A 23,481-nucleotide genomic window follows, 5' to 3' on the forward strand; every position below is an offset into this window, starting at 1 on the left:
GATAAGGGTGAAAGTAGGTGTAACAGAGGCGTATACATAGACATGTGATGCAAACGTAACAGAATATGTCATGAATGGGGTGGAGACATGGAGGGGGCTACCTAAGGAGCCGGGACCTCTGACCTAATGGTGCGCGCAAACTGGCAATGACGTGTTACTAGAAGAAGCTGGGGGCTACGAACTCTGTGCTAGGAGCAGAGACTGAAGTCTGGAGAGTCAGGGCGACATGTACCTAAGCAGTATCTAGTATCTGATGTTTAGAGAACATGTTGATAGAATCCAAAAGTTATCGGGGTAAAGGCGAACAGACTCTAAGACTGGAGCATGCATTATTCTACATGTAGTGCGTGATGAAGAATATTAAATGATCATTAATACAGTATTTCTCCAACATGGAGACGCAAAGGCTAGACTATGATGGTAACTATTGATGCAGTTCAGTAGCTTTAGGAATGCAGAGAAGGAGGACTAACTGATAACTGGAATCATAACATACTCTTGGCAGACTCAGAGGCAGAGCCAGGCTGAACCGGGCACTGCAAAGCAGGAAGTAAGTGAAGGGTCAGGAACACCGGTGGGGGCTGTATCGCTCCTCAGCGAGGCTTAGGAGACAGGAGCTGAATCTGGTGTCCGGGCCCTTTTGAGGCCTAGAAACGGGGACTTTACAATGGAATAACGTGCACACTGAGAAACGTGGCAACGTAGCTTTACATAGGCCTGATATTCGTAGTATTCACGAGAACTGGAAACTGGCATACTAGAGGTGGACACAGCTATAATTGCGTCTTTAATCGAACATGGGGAATACATATGCATATTAATCATGCACGCATAACATATGATGGAGGACTCGTAGGGACACAGAACATGGCAAAATTTACTTTTCCACATTCCCTCCTTGTCACTACGTTTCCATCAGGAAACATCAATATTCATGATACCATCTATCATTTCATACAGTATCATTTGCTCGTCTCGAATTTTCTGGGAACGGGTTTTAGAACGGGACTTGGGACTAGGAATACAAGAGGTAGCACAAATGCCGCAAATCGCAGGGCCACATTGTATACAGAGGCAGCAGCTGAATATGATCGCTACTGCAATACCTAGAAAGGACAAGACTTTCCATCCCCAAGCGGAAATTATATTCCAGAACCAACCGGACCATGTCCAGGTGCCTGGATCTTGGTGTAACAGATGGGCTATTTTATGGAGTCTGGTTATAGCTGAATAAACAGACGGTGCGTTATTTGGAATGAAAATGCAGCAACTAGATCCGATGACTCTACAGGCCCCGCCCCTATCGGCCAGTATGACGTCAAGGACGAGACGATTCTGTAAAACGACAAATCTCATAGCAGATTGCTCTTCAGTTAAGTTACCTAGGGCAGAGGCAGTCTCATTAACTACTGCTTCAAGGGTTCTGGTTAACCTACGGATTAGCTTACTATTCTGGATAGGTCCTATAAAAAAGAAGAAACCTCTATTGAAATCTGTATACTGTTCTAGAGCAGTTTCAGTATAATCGACAATGGGGGACTCCCTTCTATGTCTAATGTGTACTAGATGTGTGTTTCTATGATAATCAGATGGAGCTAGGAAAACAGGTGGCAGTAGGAAGGCAATGTAACAGGTTCCCTCCCAATCGAGGGGCAGACGAACATATGCGGTCTGACCACAAATAAAATAAGAATGACGTGAAGCTTTGAAAATAGATTTCCCACTGTCACTATATTTGATAATAGTAGTACAATCACTATGTCCTACATGTACGGAACCATAATTTCTAACACATAATTCGCCTTTGACTGGTAGTACTGAAATAGCAGGTAAGTCTGGAGTGGAATCAGACTGAACATTCAGGACCATGAAATTCGAAGAATAATTACCTAAATTGTAAACTTCGTTTTCTAGATCTAACCCTGTTCTGTGGGGAAGACCTTGCTTGTCTGGGAAACATGTACTGTTAAGAAAAGACATATCTGTTGAGGATGACGTTAACGTGGACCATGCTCCACACGAACCATTATGTGAAAATGGATAAGGAAAGAGTGGCAGAACTCCCTTCGGGGTCTGGAAAGGGGGGAGTCGACCACACACCCAACAATTAGTGGCATTGCTGGTCTGGTGTGAATAATGTAACATGCGGATAAAAGAATTGTTACGCATAGCGAGGCGGTAAGAGAGTTCATGAGGAGGCAGATCACTAAACGTGTGCTCTACTGTAACATTAGAGGACTTATTCACATGAGAAACTGGAAAATACAGATAAAACGCATAACTGGTGCAGGAAATCATAATACTGAGAAATAATATGAAACATAGAAAAACGATACATCGGATTGAGTTTTGACTAACTCTCTCACTATGGGGGTCTATTTTATACATGTCAGAAACCGGTCTAACCGTTTCACCTAGGGGAGGACTTAGACAATCAAACTGGCTGACTTATTTTAGTAGACCTTAGCTTTTTCTTATACTCCTGTTGCGGAGTTGTCTCTAACAGGGAGGGTGCAGTATCAGTGTCTTTTGCGGGACAGTCCTTAAGAATAGTACTTTGGCAGTCCTTTAAATCCTCGGAAATGTTCTTTGAAACTGGTTTCAATCCATAAAATTTCTTGATGTGCGAAAGATGCACCCAGCCTTTGCGTCCCTCCAACTTCACGGCTGTGCGGGTGGCCAGGAGGACCTGTCGGGGCTCCTTCCAGCGAGGCTCCAGCGGACTTGAACGATCGAAATTTCGCACTAGGACCATGGATCCGGGAACGATTTCATGCGGTGCCACCTCGGTATTGTCTGGAAATGCGGCGGCAACCTGTGAACGACAAGAGTTGAGGGCAGACATCAAGGAAGCTAGGTAATCTGTCAGCATATTACTTGAAACATCAGTAATACTTCGGGGTCTAGGAGTACCCCACATGTTAGGGGGGCGGCCGAAAACGACCTCATACGGGGACAGACCTGATCTGGAATGTGCGACCATGCGCATATAGAACAGGGCGACCGGCAGAGCTACTAGCCAGTCCACACCTTTCTCTTGACAAACTTTTGCAATTCGAATTTTCAGGGTCTGATTATGTCTCTCTACGAGACCAGCTGCTTCAGGATGGCGTACACAATGGAACTTCCACTGGTACCCTAACAAAAGGGAAACATGCTTCATGAGTTCAGATGAGAATGGCTGGCCGTTGTCAGAATATACGACCCTAGGGAGTCCGTAACGGGGGAAGAACTCACGAACCAACTGCTTGGCAGTAGTCGTGGCTGTGTAATCTGGAACTGGATATGCCTCCGTCCACCTGGACAAAGCGCATACAACTACAAGGACATACTTGAAACCTCGACATCGCTCCATCTGAATGTAATCCATCTGGAGGACTTCAAAAGGGTGGTCAGGGGGCTGGAATCCACCTTGTTCCACCGGGACACTTTTACCTGGATTAAACTGACAACATATCATACAGGTACGGACTTTCTGCTTGGCTGCAGCTCGTAAATGCTTGTTGAACCAAATATTCTGGATACTGTCTAACATAGCTTTTTCTCCTAAATGCGCTGGACTATGTGCGGTATTAATAATGACTTGAACCATAGAGTCGGGGAGAAACCATGTGGCTCTACCCTTCGTTAACCATCCTTGATCTGTCTGTACCCCTCCTTGTTCGGACCATTTCTTGATTTCATCGGGAGTAGCATGTAACTGGATATCTATGACATCTTGAGTAGGGTCTTTGACTGTCATACATGTAGTCGGATCTGAAGTATGTGTCTGTGTCGGATTAACTGAAATGTCTGGAGTCTGAGCTGTAAGCTTGGCTGTGCGATCTGCTAGATCATTACCTTGGGAAATAGTGTCAGTAACTTTCGTATGTGCTTTGCACTTCATGATAGCAATGGATGTCGGTAAATGTATGGCATCTAACAGAGCCTGAATAAGGAGACCATGCTGAATCTTGGTTCCATGAGAAGTCATGAAACCTCTTTCCTGCCAGAGCACTCCGAAGTCGTGTACGACTCCAAATGCGTAACGTGAATCTGTGTAAATATTAACTTTCAGGTTCTTGGCGTGTATGCAGGCTTGAGTCAGAGCAACTAGCTCTGCTGCTTGAGCAGACAGGGTGTCAATACGGTGTGTTTCAATAACTTCAGTGTCAGTAGTCACTGCATACGCGGCTACTAGTTCTCCTGTACTAGTTCTCATGCATGAACCATCCACATAAAGTGTCAGGTCGGGATCTGGTAATGGAATATCTGTCAGATCTTGTCTTGGCTTTGTCATGATGTTAACTACTTCCACACAGTCGTGTGTGGCAGAATTCGAAGTAACTGATGGTAACAATGTAGCAGGATTTAAAACGTTGCAGCGTCTGATTTCTATGTGTGGCTGGAACAGTGTCAATTCATAACCTGTTAAACGTGCAATTGTCAAGTGCTGAGTTTGTGTTCGGTTTAAAAGAACTTCCACGGAGTGTGGAACTTGTACTGTCAAGGAATGTCCTAATACTATGGAATCACTTTGTCTGATAGCTAGTGCTGTGGCTGCAACTGACTTGAGGCACGCCGGCAGAGCCTGGGCTACAGGATCTAATGTGCTCGAAAAATAAGCACAAGGCTTGTATTGTCCTGCTTGATCTTGTGTGAGAACAGATAACGCTGTACCTTCACGTTCAGTTACGAAAAGTGTAAAAGGCTTACTGTAGTTCGGTGTAGCTAGAACTGGAGCTTGGCATAGGGCTTTCTTTAACTCATTGAAACTGAGTGTATGTTCAGATGTCCAAGGGAGGACAGTCGATACGGCTGCCTCCTGTGTCGTTAACTGTATCAGTGGTTTAGCTAGAAATGCATACTGAGGAATCCATTGTCTGCAATAAGAAGTAAGGCCGATAAAAGCACGTACCTCCTTCTGGGTCTTGGGCTGAGGAAGACTCGCTATTAACTGGATACGGTCTGGTGTCAACTGCCTACCCCACTTGGACAGCAAGTGGCCTAAGTAGATCACTTGCTGGACACAGAATTGAAGCTTCGAAGGGGACACCTTGTGTCCCATCTCGGCAAGGAAATACAAGACTGTAAGGGATGCTCGCTCGCAAGCACATTCAGAACGGGCTGTGATCAGGAGATCATCGACATACTGGAGCAGGGCAGTGTCAGTTGGCATGTGAATGTTGTCTAGTTGTCTCTTGAGTGCTTGACTGTAAATACTAGGACTTTCTGTGAAACCTTGAGGAGCGCGTGTGAACATATAGCTCCTTCCATTTAAACAAAATCCGAAAAGAAACTGGCTGTCTGGATGAATGGGGACACTGAAAAACGCGTTCTTGAGGTCTATGACTGAAAAAAATGTGGCTTCGGAATCAATGGCTGTCAACAGGGAAGAGATATCTGGGACAACTGGATACTGGGGAATAATACATTTATTAAGTTCTCGAAGGTCAATCACTAAACGATATACTGGAGGTGCATTCGGATCAGTACGTTTCATGACTGGAATGATCGGAGAATTACATACATTGGAGTCGGTTTCTACAACTACTCCTTGAGCCATGAGCTCGTCAATAATTTTGGATAAGGCTGCTACAGCCTCAGGTGGCAGTCTGTACTGTCTTATTCGTGGCAGGACTACACCTGGCTTGAGAGTCACACGATGGGGTGTGATTTGCATAAAGCCAACATCAGTTGGACCTTGCGCCCATAGATGCTGCGGAACATTAGACAATCTTGGATCAAAATCTCGTAATACATAGTGACCCTTGAAGTCACGTAGGAACAATCGTATTCCCTCTGGGGAACAGCATATAACTGCACCTAACTCTTTCAGTGTCTTAATGCCTAATAGATTTTCTGGACATGACTTAGTAACAGATCAGTAGTGCGGGACAATGGACCTACTTCTAGAGTAACTGGCTTTGATATTTCATTTACAATAGGTTTTCCTGAAAATCCAAGGGAAACATTTCTTGAGCCTGAGAGCGGAGCCCCTGGAACTTCGGCGTGACTGATGGTGGTCCTACTTGCCCCTGTATCAATCAAAAACTTTCTGTCTTTCCCTAGTACTTGACTATGAACATAGGGACCTTCTTGATCTACAGGTATCTCGATGAGAGGCAAGCCTACCTCCCTCTCTAGGCTGTTTCATGAATATGGCTGATACTCTGGATACTCAGACTGTGCATACTGGTACATCTGCTGTGTAACATGCTGTGTTGCAGCGATAGGCTGCGGTGCTGTAACTGTCTGTGGTGCATTCTGTGACTGAGGAGTCTGTGTAACTTGTTCTTGTCTAGGCGGACGTGGTTTTTCTTTAGTCTTACCGGTAGCTATGTTGTGTTTCAGACCTGCACACTCGTTTATAAAATGACCTGGCTGTTTACAATAATTGCAGTTTCCTTTAACGGGAGCTGCAGGATGACTGGCTTGATTCGGACCCCTTTTCTGACTGTCTTGAGGAACGGATTGTGCAACTAGCACTTTCATTTTCGTGTCTTTCATACGTTTCCTTTCATGTTCTTGTTCTTCTCTGATTCTATTCTGGTGATATTGAAGCATCTGTAACATCTGGGACGGGGTATTAGCTTGCCAGGTACTTTCGACTTTCAAAACTCGATTCTTAACTTGTGGACTTGAATTCTCGACTAGTTTAGTAACAAAAAGATGAGGGTATGACTCGCTACTCGTCTTGAGGCCACTGTTTATAATAAAACATTTTTCAAATCTAGAATAAAAATCACTAATATCTTCATCTTGTTTCTGTTTACATGCTGAGATTGCATCCCAGTCTTCCTTTTTAGTTGCTAATAGTCTGGGCAAAACTTGTATTAACAGTTCAGGTAATTCTTTACATTTATCTCCAAGACCGGTACCTGGTACTCGTATCTTATCTTCAGCTTCTAGGACTGCCCAATCGATCTTTTTCTCTCCCACCTCCCAATCTTTTTCCTTGAGTTTTTCATATACCCCTGCGGGCAACAGGACCTTTAACATTTTAATAATATCTGGATACGTGTATTCTCCCATACGGAGCATGTCTTTTAATTCTCGGTGGAACCCTGCTGGATCTTTGTCATGACAGGGAATTAACTTTTTCATCTCTAAGAGTTCCATCTTTGTGATCGGGGTGTAAACAAACACTCGTTGCATTTCACCACCGTCTGTCTTAATTGGATGTACTTCTCGTAACGGATTCTGTCTGTCTATGTAAAAGGGTTTACTTTCTGGGGGTGAGACATGAACAAAATGCGGGTTCAGAAACGTTCTATATTTGTGGCGCTGTTCTAGAATGACACTAATTAAATCGGTACCTAAACCTTTCCATCTATACTGGAGTAACTCGTTCAGGACATCGTGTAACGGACCTGGATCAGAATGTTGACCCTCATACAGAGTAATGAGGTGCTGGATCATATACATACCCACCAGTCGTTGCTCGGCTGGGGGCATTTTCAGAAACATTTGTGCCACTATTTCGTCTGGAAAAGTGGTAGAATCAGTAATCCATCGGACTGCTGATCGGACTAGTTCTTGTTCATGCATAGTACTTAACTCGCTATAACCGATTCGTGATTTCAGAATGTGATCGGTAGCTTGAAATACTTGTTCTAGAGAACCTTGTTCTGATGCTGGATGATGAAAAACTGACTTGTGTTCTAGGCGTAAATGGCGATCTGGAAATCTAGATTTTCCTACATACGCTATTCTGGCGGGATTCTCATCCTCTACCTCTTCTGTAGAAGAGTCATTTTCTTTCTCGTTTACTTGTGCTGCTTTACGTTGATCATGTAACCTTATTATTTCTTCACGAATCTTCTTGTACATACTCTCTATACTACTGATGGTCTTGTGCTTACCCTCGGCTATATTATCACTCCACCTTGTCAGGATTTTCATTTCGGCCTGATCTTTAGTCGGGGAATCTTGTTCTCTTATTAGACAATTAATCAGGAACTTTAATAGCATGAGCTGGATCTCAGCTTTCCTTTGAGACATGACTTCGCCAATACTTTCTGGATCATCCCCTGTACGGATGAAACGATATATTCTGTCTAGATCTTCTTTCATATCTGGTAGGGTGACTAGATACTCGGTCACCTTTCTTACGCGTAATGAATATAAAACCATATTATCCTCGCCTGGGACTGGATCATAGCCACATTCGGTAAGGGCTTTTCTTATTTCTGCAACAGACTGATGTCTGGGCGTACGCTGTGACGCTTGTGCATGTAATTCGGCTAACGTTAAACGCTTGTGTGGCGGCGGGGTACCTGGAGGACCTCCCCCTGCGGCCCCTAAACTAGAGTCGTCTACTGATGCTCTTCGTCCTGGCAGAGTGGGAAATGGAAATGCAGGCTGGACTTGTATGGCGGGCTGGACCGGGGGTACTCCGGTGTCTGGAGGAGCGGGAAGTGCCTGATTTACAGGGACTGGCGGAGCAGGAACAGGATTTGCATATTCTGGGACTGTGTCGTCCAAATAGGACGAAATGAAAATATCAGCTGCGGTCGGTTTGTGACGTAGCTTGGTCGGAACTAGTGGTGGCGGGAAATTACTGGATGCCTCTGGGGTCGCTTTTGGCAAGCCCTCGGCAAGAAGAGGATACATACCCTTAATAAGAGCATGCCTCTGTCTGTCTGACTGTTCGGTTTTAACTCGTTCACCAATCTCGATTAATTCCCTTTCTTGGGCTCGTTCTAAGGATTCTCTACTTAATTCTGACCTTCTGATTTCTTTTTCGGTTCTTTTATGAGATTCTTTGCGCCATAACTCAATGGCATCTTTCTGTGACTGTCTGGCTTTCTTTTTCCATAATGCTTCTTCTACTCTCATGATGCACTCGGCATCCCACGTACCTGATACGGGCCATCTATACTTTTCCTCTAACTGTTTGGTATACTCTACCCATAAATCTAGATACAATATGGCGCTTATGCCATGCTTCTGATACATGAAATGACCTGGACTGTCCCTAGGCGGAACAGGAACTGCTGCTTCTAGCAGACCTTTTCTGGTTTTTAACTGACGCAGTTTTGAAAAGAGCGGCATGACTGAACTATAATCTGGACACAACACAATACACAATAAACACGATAATTACTTCACACTCATACCACGACATTAAAATACATGAATAACACTCAGAATAACAGTTCGAACAGAATACTACCTGGAAAACAGAATACATGAATTTTCTCGAGAACAGAACTGACTAGAACAGAAACTAGATGCACTGCTGAAAACAGTACTAAACTTACCGGTCTCATAAAGAGACACGTCAGGACCCGCATCCACCGAAGTGGACACTTCGTTTTGTGGGTCTGTGTACCACCAACCCACGGACCAGAGTCAATTAGATTGACCCTGTCTAGATACTACCCCAGCAACGGTACTCACCGGGCAGCAAGAACGGAAGGCCTCGGACTGGACTGGACTGTTTCGACGCCGGACGGACGAACTTCGAACTTCTGTTACGGGTGGGCCTCCGGATACCTCGGACCTTGGACTCTCGGCTTGGGCTCTGGTCGGGACTCGCCGCGTTCCTCCACCGCCTCGTCTGGATGCTGGACCGCCTCCTCCGTCTCCTCCGTGGGCCTGAGGGATACTTGAAGCAGAAATATCTGCACGTGCACGGTATGGTTCCGTCACGGCTGCAGAGGGTCAGGGGGCCGGCGTGGCTTCACCGGCGCGTGGGGAAAGGGCAAGTCCCTGTTCGGGCGCCATTATGTGGTATATAAATAAATAATACCGGATCTAGGTTTGACTGGGCATAGCAATAACAGATAGCTCAATAAATAAGAGTCAAGATTCGAGGTAGTAGGAGTTTGCAGGTTTATTACAGCATAAAGGACAGGAACAGGACAACCTGCATAGGAATAGGATGGCAGAGCCCGGCAGGGGGGCCCCGACAGCTGCCGGGCAGGATCTGGGATGAGCGCGCTAACATTTAATAACAATACACAATCATATATACTAAAACAGTTGCATTACAATACATACGATAGGCGGAGCAGTGGGTGTGGTCAATAGCAGTCGCGAAAGATAAGGGTGAAAGTAGGTGTAACAGAGGCGTATACATAGACATGTGATGCAAACGTAACAGAATATGTCATGAATGGGGTGGAGACATGGAGGGGGCTACCTAAGGAGCCGGGACCTCTGACCTAATGGTGCGCGCAAACTGGCAATGACGTGTTACTAGAAGAAGCTGGGGGCTACGAACTCTGTGCTAGGAGCAGAGACTGAAGTCTGGAGAGTCAGGGCGACATGTACCTAAGCAGTATCTAGTATCTGATGTTTAGAGAACATGTTGATAGAATCCAAAAGTTATCGGGGTAAAGGCGAACAGACTCTAAGACTGGAGCATGCATTATTCTACATGTAGTGCGTGATGAAGAATATTAAATGATCATTAATACAGTATTTCTCCAACATGGAGACGCAAAGGCTAGACTATGATGGTAACTATTGATGCAGTTCAGTAGCTTTAGGAATGCAGAGAAGGAGGACTAACTGATAACTGGAATCATAACATACTCTTGGCAGACTCAGAGGCAGAGCCAGGCTGAACCGGGCACTGCAAAGCAGGAAGTAAGTGAAGGGTCAGGAACACCGGTGGGGGCTGTATCGCTCCTCAGCGAGGCTTAGGAGACAGGAGCTGAATCTGGTGTCCGGGCCCTTTTGAGGCCTAGAAACGGGGACTTTACAATGGAATAACGTGCACACTGAGAAACGTGGCAACGTAGCTTTACATAGGCCTGATATTCGTAGTATTCACGAGAACTGGAAACTGGCATACTAGAGGTGGACACAGCTATAATTGCGTCTTTAATCGAACATGGGGAATACATATGCATATTAATCATGCACGCATAACATATGATGGAGGACTCGTAGGGACACAGAACATGGCAAAATTTACTTTTCCACAGTTTGCACGCTATTTCTGTGTGTCAGAATTGCTGGCAAGGGAAAGCGGGGGGCGCTCGCTGTCAAAATACTCACAATTGTGCCGACGTCACGTGTTGTCACGACCTACCCACTCCTACCGGGAGGTGAAGCGGTCTGCGGCTTCCCTGATTTTATAGTGTCATTTCTTCTGTTTGTGGGCGGTTCCTAATTAACGGTGCTAGTGCGTGTTTCAGGCGAATTTGCCATTTGATGGCAGCCATCTTGGAGTGGTGGAATATGTTGTTATATCAATCATAGGGGGTTGAATAGCCCCTCCTCGTATACCGTTATCTCTTTACGTGGGCAGATGTGTCCCACTGTGTACTGTGGTGCCCACGTAGTGTAAGCCGTTGGGTTGGTGGCTATCCAGTGATGGATTGGTACATGAGGTGGTGATGTTTAAATGAATGGGGGAGGAGACTGCAAACCTCTTGGAGCCTTTTGTCTCCGGGACCATTATCAAAATTGTCAGATAATGTGCGGTAAGACGTCTACTGCCCACAGCACATTATGACATTCTCATGAGAGGATTTAACTAAAGTTGGGGAAATAATACAATCCATCAGCGCTGCCCCCTTAGGTTAGTGCTGTCGTGGGTTGTACTCTATCCTTCAAAAATCCGTGTCTATCTCCTTACCCCTAGCGCTCGGTGTATCTGTTCATTTTAGACTTTTAGTGAACTCCACAGTATATTCTCATTTAATCCTGTGCTTTGTGAGGATAATTTGTGTACCCACCTCTGTTCTTTAACGAAGAGAGCATTTTTTGAGATTTTGGGAAATGCCTCCAAGATGACCCATTTAAATGACTCTGGTGTATGGTGTTTTTCCAGGTTGTGAGTGCACATTTTTGTGTTACTCTTGTGACAGCGGAAACTGCTTTGATGTTCCAATATGCGTAGCTTGATCGGGCGGTCGGTCATCCCTACGGAATACAAATTACAGGGGCTTGTAATACAAATTACAGGGGCATGAAATCAAGTATATGCAGTTGGGTGTGTTGCAGTTAGTGTGTGACCTCCTCTCCCATGTGAAAGCATTGCTGAAAGTGATGGTTTTCTGTACTGATGTAAAAGCACATGCGGTGCATGAGCCACAGGGGTAATGGCCTTTTACTGGTGGTAATTGCCATAGTGTTTTCTGTTGGCGCCCTGTGGATACCTTTTGGTCTTGTGTGGATCAGCATGTCTTTTAGATTTCTGGAGCGTTTGAACGCAAAGTCCAATGTTTTTTTATGACTTTCGGCAGTTGATTGGAATCTGGGGTGAAAGTGGTAACACAGGTAAGAGTTTCAGTGGGGGTCCTGTCTCTATGTTCTAACAATCCCTCTCCGTTGTTATTTCTTGCTCTCTTCCTGGAGAGGGCTATACTACGTGGTGGGTAATCATGTGAGCCCAGATGTTTTGCAAGAATTTCTGACTCAGACCGGAATTCTTTCAAGGTGCTGCAGTTTCTCCTCACCCTCAGAAATTGCCCAAAGGGAAGGTTCTCCTTTCAGGCTCGTGCGTGGTGGGTACTGAACAACAGTAAGCTGTTGCGATCTGTGTCTTTCCTGTACATAGTTGTCATTAGACCACCTAGTTCAAGTTTGATTGTCAGATCCAGGAATGCAATCTGATTATATGAGACAGTGCTGGTAAATTTTAAGTACGGATTCAGATTGTTGATCCACCTAAAAAAGTCAGAATAGGACTGAGAGTCGCCTGTCCAGAAGATAAGGATATCGTCTATGAATCTCTTCCACATACGTATGTTCGAACGGTACGGGTTAGATTCATGGAAGATAAGCTGTGCCTCAAAGGCCGCCATGTATAGACAGGCTACACTAGGAGCAAAGGTACTTCCCATGGAAGTACCCTGTGTTTGGTGATAAAGCTGGCCTCTGAACTCTAAGACGTTTTCAGTGAGGGCTAGTGTGGCACACTCCATGATGAAACTGGGAGGTGTGGGAGATTCCCATGTGGCTGAACTCAATTCCTCTTCTATCACATCAAGGGTAGCTCTCTGGGAGATATTGGTGTAGAGCGCTTCTACATCTAGTGTGATGAGCAAGTCAATATCATTGGTGGGTTGGAACTCGTCTAGTAGGCGAAGCACATCGTCCTGAATGTATGATGGAATCAGTTTCACCAGTGGTTGCAAGAAGTGGTCACAGAATTGTGACAGAGGTTCCAATATGGAGTCGATACCCGAGACAATGGGGCGACCTGGGGTGGTCTCCTTATGAATTTTTGGTGTCTTCACTCAGTGGTGGTGCAAGGTCTCTTTCGGCAGTGGGGAAAGCCTTGGTTAGATCAATTCGCCACCGAAGAAAACGCGTGATGTCAGCAGTTCTGCGTGTTGGAGTTTCCAAGGCAACACTCGCTAGGCGACGCTTTTCGTCGCGAGTGGAGTTGCGGCCTCCTGTACACCTTTCTGCCTGTACCACTACTACCCAGAGTGCTGAAGAAGATCAAGCGCCACCGGGCCCAAGTCATTCATGTGGCTCTGGATTGGGCTCGAAGAGTCTGATAGCCCGAGCTTTTTGAGCATGGCCATCGATTCTCCGATCAGACTGCCTCATCAGGAGGATCTTTTGTCACAGCAGCAGGTAATGTCATCTTGGCAGCCAGGTGTACCTCCACTAAAAAGGTATACACCTGTAGATGGAACACATTTGTGGCATGGTGCACAGCAACAGCTGTGAAACCCCTTTCTGCCCCTCTTTCAGAGGTTCTCATCTTCGTTCTATCTTTGGCCCAGCAGGGTTATGCTCTGGGAACTATAAAAGGCCATCTTTCAGCCATTTCGGCCTTTCTTCGCCTTCCTGATCGACCTTCTCTTTTCAAGTCCCCAATAGTTAACAGATTTCTGATGGGTATTACTCCTCTCTTTGCTCCTTCTCCTTTTGTAATTCCCCTGTGGGACTTGAATCTTGTCCTCACTTATCTTATGTTTGCTCCCTTCGAGTCACTACATATTTGTCCTCTTCATCTCCTTACTTTGAAGACTGCTTTTTTGCTTGGCATCACCTCTGCTCGCAGGGTGAGAGCTTCAGGCCTTATCTTCCAAGCCTCCTTTTCTTGCTGTCTTTCCGGACAAAGTAGTCCTCCGTACTAGGCCCTCTTTTCTGCCCAAAGTGGTTACCTCTGTCTACATAGACCAGACCATCACATTGCCTGCGGCCTTCCCGCCTCCGCACCCTTCCAAAGAAGAGGAGAGACTCCACTGTATGGATCCCAAACGTGTGCTGTCTTTCTATTACCTGATTTCTGATTACCTCAACCAACAACATCCACGCCTAGCGACGATCTACACACTTCCCAAGATCCACAAGAACACTATGGACCCACCCGGACGCCCCATCGTATCAGGATGTGGTTCGATTTTGGAACCCCTTGGTAGATATATAGACTTTTTCTTAAAACCCTTGGCCGAAGCTACCCCAACTTATTTGAGAGACACACTTCATACGATTAATATCATTGAGAACCTACCCTTCAACCCAGAGCACCAAATTCTTGCCACTTGCGATGTGGTTTCCCTCTATACCTGCATTCCTCAAGAGGAAGCATTGGCAGTCATCACCAAACACCTACAGCTAAGACCAGCTCCCATGCAAGTACCAACTGATTTCATCATCGCACTACTCCGGATAGCGATGACCAAAAATTTCTTTATGTTTAAAAATCAATTCTTTTTGCAAACTCAAGGAGTAGCCATGGGGGCACCGTTCGCACCGGATGTGGCCATTCTATACATGGCATCATTTGAGGAAGACACTGTGCTAGGCCCACATAATCCATTCAGAGGTAACCTACATCTATGGATGAGGTACATCGATGACATTTTACTGATCTGGAATGGAGATCAATTGGAATTGTCAGCTTTCCATACATGGTTAAATCAACAACTACCACACCTTCAATTTACGATTGAATCCAATACTCATAATGTGAACTTCCTTGACATCACCATCTACGAGGAACAAGGACATCTACTGACAACCCTATATCGTAAACCTACGGAGAGAAACTCTTTACTGCAGTATAATAGCCATCATCCCAGGGCCCTTCGTGACAACCTGCCCTTTGGCCAATTTTTAAGGATTCGTCGCAACTGCTCTAATAAAGAGCACTATTTCCAACAATCAGATGATCTGTCCAATCGCCTGAAACAGCGTGGATACCCCAGAAGACTGATCACAAAAGCTCGAAAAAGAGCCTGGTTCTATCCCCGAGAAGAACTTTTGGCTCTAAAGGACCGGCCTAGCCAGGCACAAGATCGCATAGTCTGTGTCACCACTTACTCGACCAAGAGCAACAAAATCAAAAACATTGTGAATCATCACTGGAAACTTGTCTCAGATGACATCAACCACTCTGGGACTCCATTACACGCCTTCAAACGAGCAAAGAGTGTCAAAGACTTTGTGGTACGATCTCTGCTACCGACCCCTGCTCAACCCACTTTAACAACATTATGGAATTTGCCACCAGTAATCGGTCATTTTAGGTGTGGCAATTGCAAAGCTTGTGATTCCACAATGCAAATCAAAGTATTCGAACATAACCAACGTAAGATCACTCTAAAGACCTTCAGCAATTGCAATACCTCCAACATCATTTACGCAATAGTCTGCCCCTGTAATCTAATTTACATTGGGCAAACCCAGCAGAAGGCTAAACTACGTATTCTCCAACATATGAGCAGAGTCCGCTGTGAAGTACAGGGCGCACCTCTTGTTGACCACTTCAGATTGGCTGCCCACCCTCCAGAAAGTCTTAAGTGGGTCATAATTGAACAAGCAAGACTTGGACCCCGGGGTGGTAATATTGCCACCATATTGAACACTCGTGAGCTAAAATGGATGTTTTTCTTTAATTCCATACAAACAGGTCTTAACGAACATGATAGTTCATTTTCTCAGTTAACGACATTGCCCTAATACATCTGTAACATGTTTCCAGATTTTGTTTTTCTTCCCATGTGACACTGTGCCAGTACTTCATAACCAGTTTATCTAATGCCACTTCTGAATTGGTTTATTTAACATATGTTGATGCACCTATTTTTGATATGTAAATTGGTCTTTACTATAATGTGGCAGGGTGGGAATAATGACAGTATTTGACTGTGAACCTTCAAGAGTTTGTTTGTTTGGTTTTCAGCTATCAATGTCTATACCGTCTTGTGACAGGTACACCTTCACCTATACAAGCCATTAAATGCCAAGGTGGGGGGTTGCTAAGGTTTTGACACGGCCAACTCTTTTCTAAGCAGCTTGAAGCCATATCCCTGGGCTACATTGAGCTGTATGCACATGTATATAATGCTGGGTGCACTATACCCACATTGCAATAATGAATTACATGCCCGTCTGTCTGACGATATTACATTTTAAAATAAGCTTTCAATTTCCATCTATGTATAGTTCTTTGAATAATTCTATTGTCATCCCAAACTATTAATAATGCTTCAGTGCATTACTAACCCAAATTGAAACGGAATCTGTCTTCCGTTTAAGCCATGTGGCATGCTTGCTGCCCAGTCTTTCCACCATATCGACCATCTTATTTGGTCACCTGGTCTGATTACCATGGTAACAACCCCAACAGGAAGAGGGTTAGTCAGCTTCCAGCTTTCTGTGAAGACGCCGCGCTCGACTATTCACTAGGTATTCCTGACGGCTGCTCTGACCGTTTTTCCGTACTGTAATGGTACCAAGACCCCGCCAATGCGGTGGATACTCATTTATCCTTGCTTTCTTTCAGCGGGTGAGCACCGATTTATTCACAGCGCTCGGCGATCTTTGGGGACGCCAGTACCATCGACCTTGAATCACGGTAAGCCATGGTCCATGAACCAGCCTACATCTCTTACCGTGTCTTGGGGCTCGTCCTCCCCTGACGCAATTTCCCCATTTAATTTTTCAGATTGATTTGTGCAACTTCGTGCCTGCCGTCCCCGGGCTGCATTAGACCCTACCTCCACGTTTGAGGCTCCTCCTCCCCCCTGTAAACTTAATGTGATATCGTTTACACGAATGGGGACTACCGCGCATTTTGCCTAACATTCCGGTAAGCCCTATTAACTGTCACATGACTCTTTTCCTAGCCACAATCAAGGTCGGCACCTGAATCAGTCTTCTTATTGCCTTAGATTGAACCAGGATAACCATTGCCCAACGTCCCCGGGCTGCGCATGACCTACGCCTCGACGCTCGCCTCTGATATGTACTCACTCATATGTAAGTCTCATGGGGCATACATCTATCATTGATGTTGCAGCTTTTTCCTCTTCTATCAAACTAGTATTAAATACCTCTGCCATGTCTGTTTACTTTATTTAGATTAATTTCGTCTCCATGGAGGGTTTCCCTATGCGATGATAAGATGATGAGCCTCGAACTAATTGGTATGCTCTCTTCTTTCTAGTGTGTGCCAGATAATAACACTGTCTTAATGATTATGCTAGTTTCATATTGGGGTCACTAATTTTGACTCCTCTATTTTTAACATCAATAGGTTGCTAGTCCCAACCCCCGTCCTGAAGAAGACCCCACCGCAAGGGTACAATAAGTCCTGCTTCTTTTGAGGGTCGAAACGTCGACAACACTTTCTTGTTCCGCAGCCCCATCTCAAAATATGACATAATATGTATTTGTGGGGCATGTGTCTTGAATGATTTTTGTGATTTATTATCTTTGCATTATTTTCACACAGATGCAAATGTATCAGATCTTGTTCTGATTTTTATGTCACCTTCCCAACTTGCACTATCCTCACCTATCACTTACCCTTGTTCTTGGGCACTATCCAACCACTTAAGATTCAAGAATTTGACAAATTGTTTGATACCATATCCTGGCTTCATCTACCGTGTGATTAAAACATCGTAGATTCATTTAGTGCATTATTATTTGTGTTTATTTTCTGATATAATTTTTTGATTCATTAGCATAAATTCACTGGGACCCCCCTCTTCGCAATACCTCATACAACCCAGGTCCCAGCGACTCTATTGGGTAAACCCCCTCGCTATACCCCGTCTTTCTATCTTGACGGCACTGAAGACTTTCGGGTGGACTATCAACTCTTCGTGGGTTATGTGGGCGCCAATAAAGGTTGTGAAGTACACAAACGTACCATCTCTCGATGGGTTGTCTTATGCATTAAATCTGCTATTCTTTGGCTAAAAAGGAACGTCCAGTGGGAGTGCGCGCCCACTCTACTCGGGTGACGGCAGCCACTACTGCTTTGGGACGTGGAGTTCCCTTACTGGACATCTGCCAGGCAGCCACGTGGGCATCCTTGCACATGTTTACAAAGCACTACTGCCTGGATGGCTAAGTCCGGAAAGACTGCTTCTTCGGCTATTCTGTTCTCCAGGACTTCCTGGTGTGAAATTAGTTCAGATCCACCTCTGGGTTGGTATTGCTGGGGTATCTATTCTAAGGTAAGGAATCTATAACTAATAGTCTCTTTAAGATGAACAAGCTACTTACCTTCGCTAACAATGTATCTGTAAGAGACATATATTAGTTATAGATTCCTTACCGCCCCACCCATTCTTCCCGTTCTGCAAACTGACTTCTAGTGATAGGGACTCCCTTACAGGGCACTGGTTTTGTGCACTAGTGGTCAGTGTCAGCATGACTCTGTGCTTCTGGCGTGGAAAGTCGTGTCAGAACTGACGTAAGCGCGCAATGGCCGCGTCTAAGTACACACTGCAACATCATACCGGCGACCACGATGATGGACTTGGAGTCGACCAACACCACCTACTGATGCGCAGGGGTACTGCTTAAAAAAAATTCTCTGGATCCAGTTGACACCTGGGGGTAATTCTAAGGTAAGGAATCTATAACTAATATATGTCTCTTATAGATACATTGTTACTGAAGTAACTTGTTCGTTATGACCATAGGTGCAGTTGTTTCATCCATAACAGCCTGTGTCTCAAAGTTACCCTTTATTTTCTTTTTGGCAATAGTTTATGCAGCTCCTGTTTCAGAATGCCCCCTTAAAACTGCACATCAGGTGCCTGTGAGGGACACTATTGGTGTACCCAAAAATTGGTTTACCCTTCATTGCTCTCCCTACCCTACAGTCTTGTTGTGGTACCCCTCACAGCCATGTTTGCACAAGTCCTGGTTGGGGCAGTAATATTGGTTCTACAGTGAATTGTTAACGCCCAAGGTTGATGCCTTTTGCTCCCCTTTATAAATGTAAATCCAATGGACCGGGGCAAATGAGCTATCTTAGTGTTTTTCTTTAAATGTTTGCAAATGTTTTCAAACTTAAGCATAGGTTTTGTCTTAGTGATCACAAAGATCAGAACTTGAGCACTGGTGATAGATTTTAATCACTAACTCTTCACTTGACGTTAGTGTTAATAGACGGATAATCGTTGCTGACAACAGAAGAATTGTTTTCCCCTACTCCTTGTTCCTTTCCTATTTTCGTTTTTTCCAAGACATTTCTGACGGAAATGCACAAAGTTTCTTCCTAGAACAAGCCCTGAAGGTTCTGGGTAGCCAGTTGTGACCAGGGACCTCTCTGAAAAGAGGGTAATTGTTGCCGTTCTAATCCTCACATCCAAGGAGGAACACTTTGTTCTGGTTATTAAAAATTAAAAGAATGCACTGCATCTGATTGGTAGCAGGCTTCAGCCCAGATCAGTTGGACCTCAACTCCAGCTCATGGCTTTCATAGGCACAGATCTGCTTGACCTGCTGTGTGCTTCCAGAATGTGGAACTTATACTACCCACTTCCTCTTCTCTGCAAACTAACCTAAAGGACTTTAGTGAGAGTGTTTGCTTGTCCTGATGGATGCTGACCTTTTTGTTTTGGCGCCCCCTGCGCGCACGGAGGAAATGTCCTCATCAGAGGATGGAGGAACAGCACTTCAGGAGTCAACCACTATCAGAGCAGTTGAGTGAAGTGGTGATTTCCTGGCAGGCATACACTCTTTCTGCACCAGATTTTATTCTATTTATTGTCTTTTGAACCTACCTTTTTACAGCACAGGTTCTTCAGTACCCGGCTGGCCTTCACAATAACATGAGATAGAAGGGTTTCATGAATCTTAGCATGTGCTTATTGTCCTCCTGTGCTTGATCTTGGTTGTCCCTTTAGGTAACAGTGCAGCTGGCCTCCCTTCATTCATTTTGGTTCCTCATGCCTTTATCCACACTTATATTAATTTTTCACCTTGCAATATGCAGCATGCTTATGTATCCTATTGTCTAAGCAATACCAAGAGTTCTTCTGACTATGGGCTCATGTTATAAATGCAGTTCACGTAACAAGGTTGTTACATATTGTGAGAACTAGACTGTTTACAAATGATTATCTATTTGAAAAACATAGTTTTTTGCCTTTCAGATAAAGACACAATAAGTAAAATAAGAGACTTGCGCATGAAAGCTGAAGATTATGAAGTAGTGAAGGTGATTGGCAGAGGAGCATTTGGTGAAGTTCAGTTGGTGAGTTATTCCAAATTGCATTTTGCCTGTTTGTCACAAAAAATACAATCCCTATAGCTAATTGATTTAAAGAATTCATTGCTCATTTATTGATGTAGCATATTTTACTGTATTTTCTGATGGATAAGTCTATGCTGCAGTCCAACTAACATGCAGTTGACATGGCTTTGCAGTTCGGGCTGGACTGTTCCCATGAGGCACAGGGTCAAGACTGATTTGCCTACGGACATGTCTGAACTGGGGTGGCTTGGTGAGCAAAATAACGATGGATTAAACCCAGATTTGGGGGTGAATGTTTTGCCATTGTGCAACATTCCGTCCATCATCTTGTGTGTTTTGCAGTCAAACTAATGGCACTCCATATCTTGAAAACCTGTTTTTGTTGTTCATAAGATGGCATCAGTGCCTTCAGCCTAACACTAGACCTGACATCTGTCCATTGTAGAGAGGACAGGATGCTATCCATTTCACTGAGTATTCGCCTTAGAAGCAGAAACATATCCTGAAAATTGTAGAGACTGCTGGGAATGATCGCCATTTTAATCATAGCAACTCTACCCACACATTACAATTGCATGCTCTTCCAAAAAACGGAGTTGTGAATGCCACAGAGGAACCACCCATTCTCAAATTAAAGTATTACTTTTTCTCAGGTACTACCCTGATTCCCTGATATTTCAGCAACTTGGTCTACCTCCCTAAACCGAGGCCCCAGATCAACACCACATTTTGTGACATGCCTTGTGTATACAGTGATTTCAGACAGCAGTGGAAAACACCATTAATTGCTGATTGAATGTATTACACAACCCATTCTCGTCTACAGTATTTCATATTGTTTGTCTGTCATCTTTATGCTCCAAGACAAAAGCCAGCTTTCTGCCCAACTTATCACCATTTTGATGGATACTTCTAACTGCAGATTCCTCAACGCAGATTGCTCAACGTTTAAATTTCACGAGCGCCAGGATCCATCTAGAAACCTTTCCCAGCAATTACTTCACTGCACCAGTAGGTGGCCCTATCAAGCTCTGCGCCTCAATAAAAAAAAAATGCTAGAGATCTTGATACCTTACCAGAGATATAATTGGACTCTCCTTTGAGACCCCCTACCTCAGGAAAGTTCCTCCTTTGCTGTATTAGCAGGTTTCTCTGGGTATGTGATATGCCCTTTGATGACTTCAGGCAAGGAGGCAGATTCTGCTTTGAAGTGGTTAAACGATTAGTTTGCTACGGCCTGATCATTGAGCCTTCATTCCCTGGCCTGCTACTTCCATCAACAGTACCAGAACTTTATGGATGTTCCCAGGACCTGGCTTATTACCAGATAGTCCTCTCAGTCAAGGCAGTCCATCCAGCCTTTTTGGGACTCCAGGGCGAAAGGTGGCAGCAGATAATGGGCCACCCACAACATGGCCAGTCTTAGTTTTCCTCTTTCCTTTCACCATCCTGCCTCATCTCATTACCTTCCCCTGGGTTTTTATGAAGGCGTTGGTAGTGGACATACCTCATCTTTGCAATTAGCGACTGCACATATTTCCATAACTCGATGACTGGCTGTTGAAAGTGATCTTGTTCTAGTCCGTTGTGGACCAACAGTAGACAACCACCTTGCTGCTGTCTTCCTTCTATGAAGTGAAACCTCAACAGTGGTCAGTTCAGAGGAGTTCTTTTAAAGGGGCTATTCTTGACAGTGTTGTTCAAAGACTTTGTGCCCTGGCAGTGAGTTTGGGATGTTCAGGATATGACCCTGATGTTTTAGGCTCAGTCCTGTGTTCTGGCCCAGATGTTTCTGGGGATTCTTGGTCTTCTGATCTCATGTATTCTGCTGTACCTCATGCCTTTTGGTACAACAAGACTCTGCAATGGAACTACTGCCTTCAATTGGCTCAGGATTGGGGTCATTTCCGACCACATCTGTGTGTCAGAAGAGGCAGCTGGAACCTTTAGTGGAGAATTAAAGATGCTGTCCTGATTTGGTGCTAGGCCGTTTACTCTATCCCAATCAGAGCTCACAGTGGTAACAGATGCATTGACTCTGCCCCACCTCGGCAAAGTGGAGAAAAGAGGCTTCTGGTTAGTGCTGGAGCAGAAGCATCACTTAACACTTCTGGAGCTTTGAGCCATATGCTGACTCTGAAGGCCTTTCTGCTTACATCAAGGGCAGCAGGTACAAGTTATGATGGACAGCATAACTGTCATGTAGTAGGTACCGCAACAAACAGGGTAGTGTGAGTTTGTGTGTGTGCCGTTCTAGGAGATGCTGAGACTGTGGTGCTGGCTGGATCTTCAGTGAATTAATTGTATTGCTAGCTATGTGGCAAGTTCCCTCCACAACTGAATGGACAAGCTCAGCAGGCATCATGAGTGCCGTCTGCACCCAGAGGTTGTATAAGGAGTTTTTGCTCAGTGGAATGTGCTTTGGGTATATTATCTGAAAGAGCCTAATATAGATTCCTTACCTTAGAATTGCCCCAAGGTGTCAGACTGGATCCGGAGAAATGTTTTCGTAGCAGTACCCTTGCGCGTCGGTAGGTAGCGTTGGTTGACTCTTCGTCCATCGTCTTCGTCATGATCACCGGGATAACGTTGTGGTATCTACTTAGACGCCGCACCTGCACTCTGACATCAGTTCTTTCTTTTTCCGCGCCAGCCTGCGCAGGTCCTGAGAGCGGTACCCTGGTCACTGTTTTTCAACTTTTTGTCGAATTTTTTTCGAGTCGTTTGCCTCCTGATGCACAGGGATGTCACATCGGCGGACCGGCTTTGCAGCAGCAGTCCCAAAAGTTTCTTGAGGCCCGTCAGTTGGCTCCGTGCCGCTCGAGGTCACGGTCGAGATGGAGGTCCCGGTACCGTTTGCGGAGCCATAACCACCATTCCTTGTCGAAGTCTTCGTCTTCAGGTAAGTGGAAGCACAAGAATAAGGCGAAGAAGCACTGTCGCTCTTCGCCTTCTCCCCATCTGTTGGCTGAAGAGACGTGGGATGCGGACGGTCATCATCCTTCGGCTCCGTCCGCGTAGCCTGCTGGGTTGGCTCCGAGGTTACCCCCTTTCCGGGAGCCGGAGCAACCCCT

General features: G+C 45.0%; 1 protein-coding gene across 1 annotated transcript in view; it reads left to right on the plus strand.

The window, feature by feature from the left end:
* ROCK1 (Rho associated coiled-coil containing protein kinase 1) overlaps positions 1 to 23,481 on the plus strand; it is a 2,099,493-nt gene that overhangs the window by 278,888 nt on the left and 1,797,124 nt on the right. The window contains exon 3 of the mRNA XM_078687444.1: positions 20,307 to 20,407. Coding sequence (XP_078543570.1) covers positions 20,307 to 20,407 — 101 coding nt within the window. The remainder of the gene's footprint in view (positions 1 to 20,306; positions 20,408 to 23,481) is intronic.

Source organism: Lissotriton helveticus, chromosome 4_1, assembly GCF_964261635.1.
Source record: "Lissotriton helveticus chromosome 4_1, aLisHel1.1, whole genome shotgun sequence".
NCBI classification, from domain to species: Eukaryota; Metazoa; Chordata; class Amphibia; order Caudata; family Salamandridae; genus Lissotriton; species Lissotriton helveticus.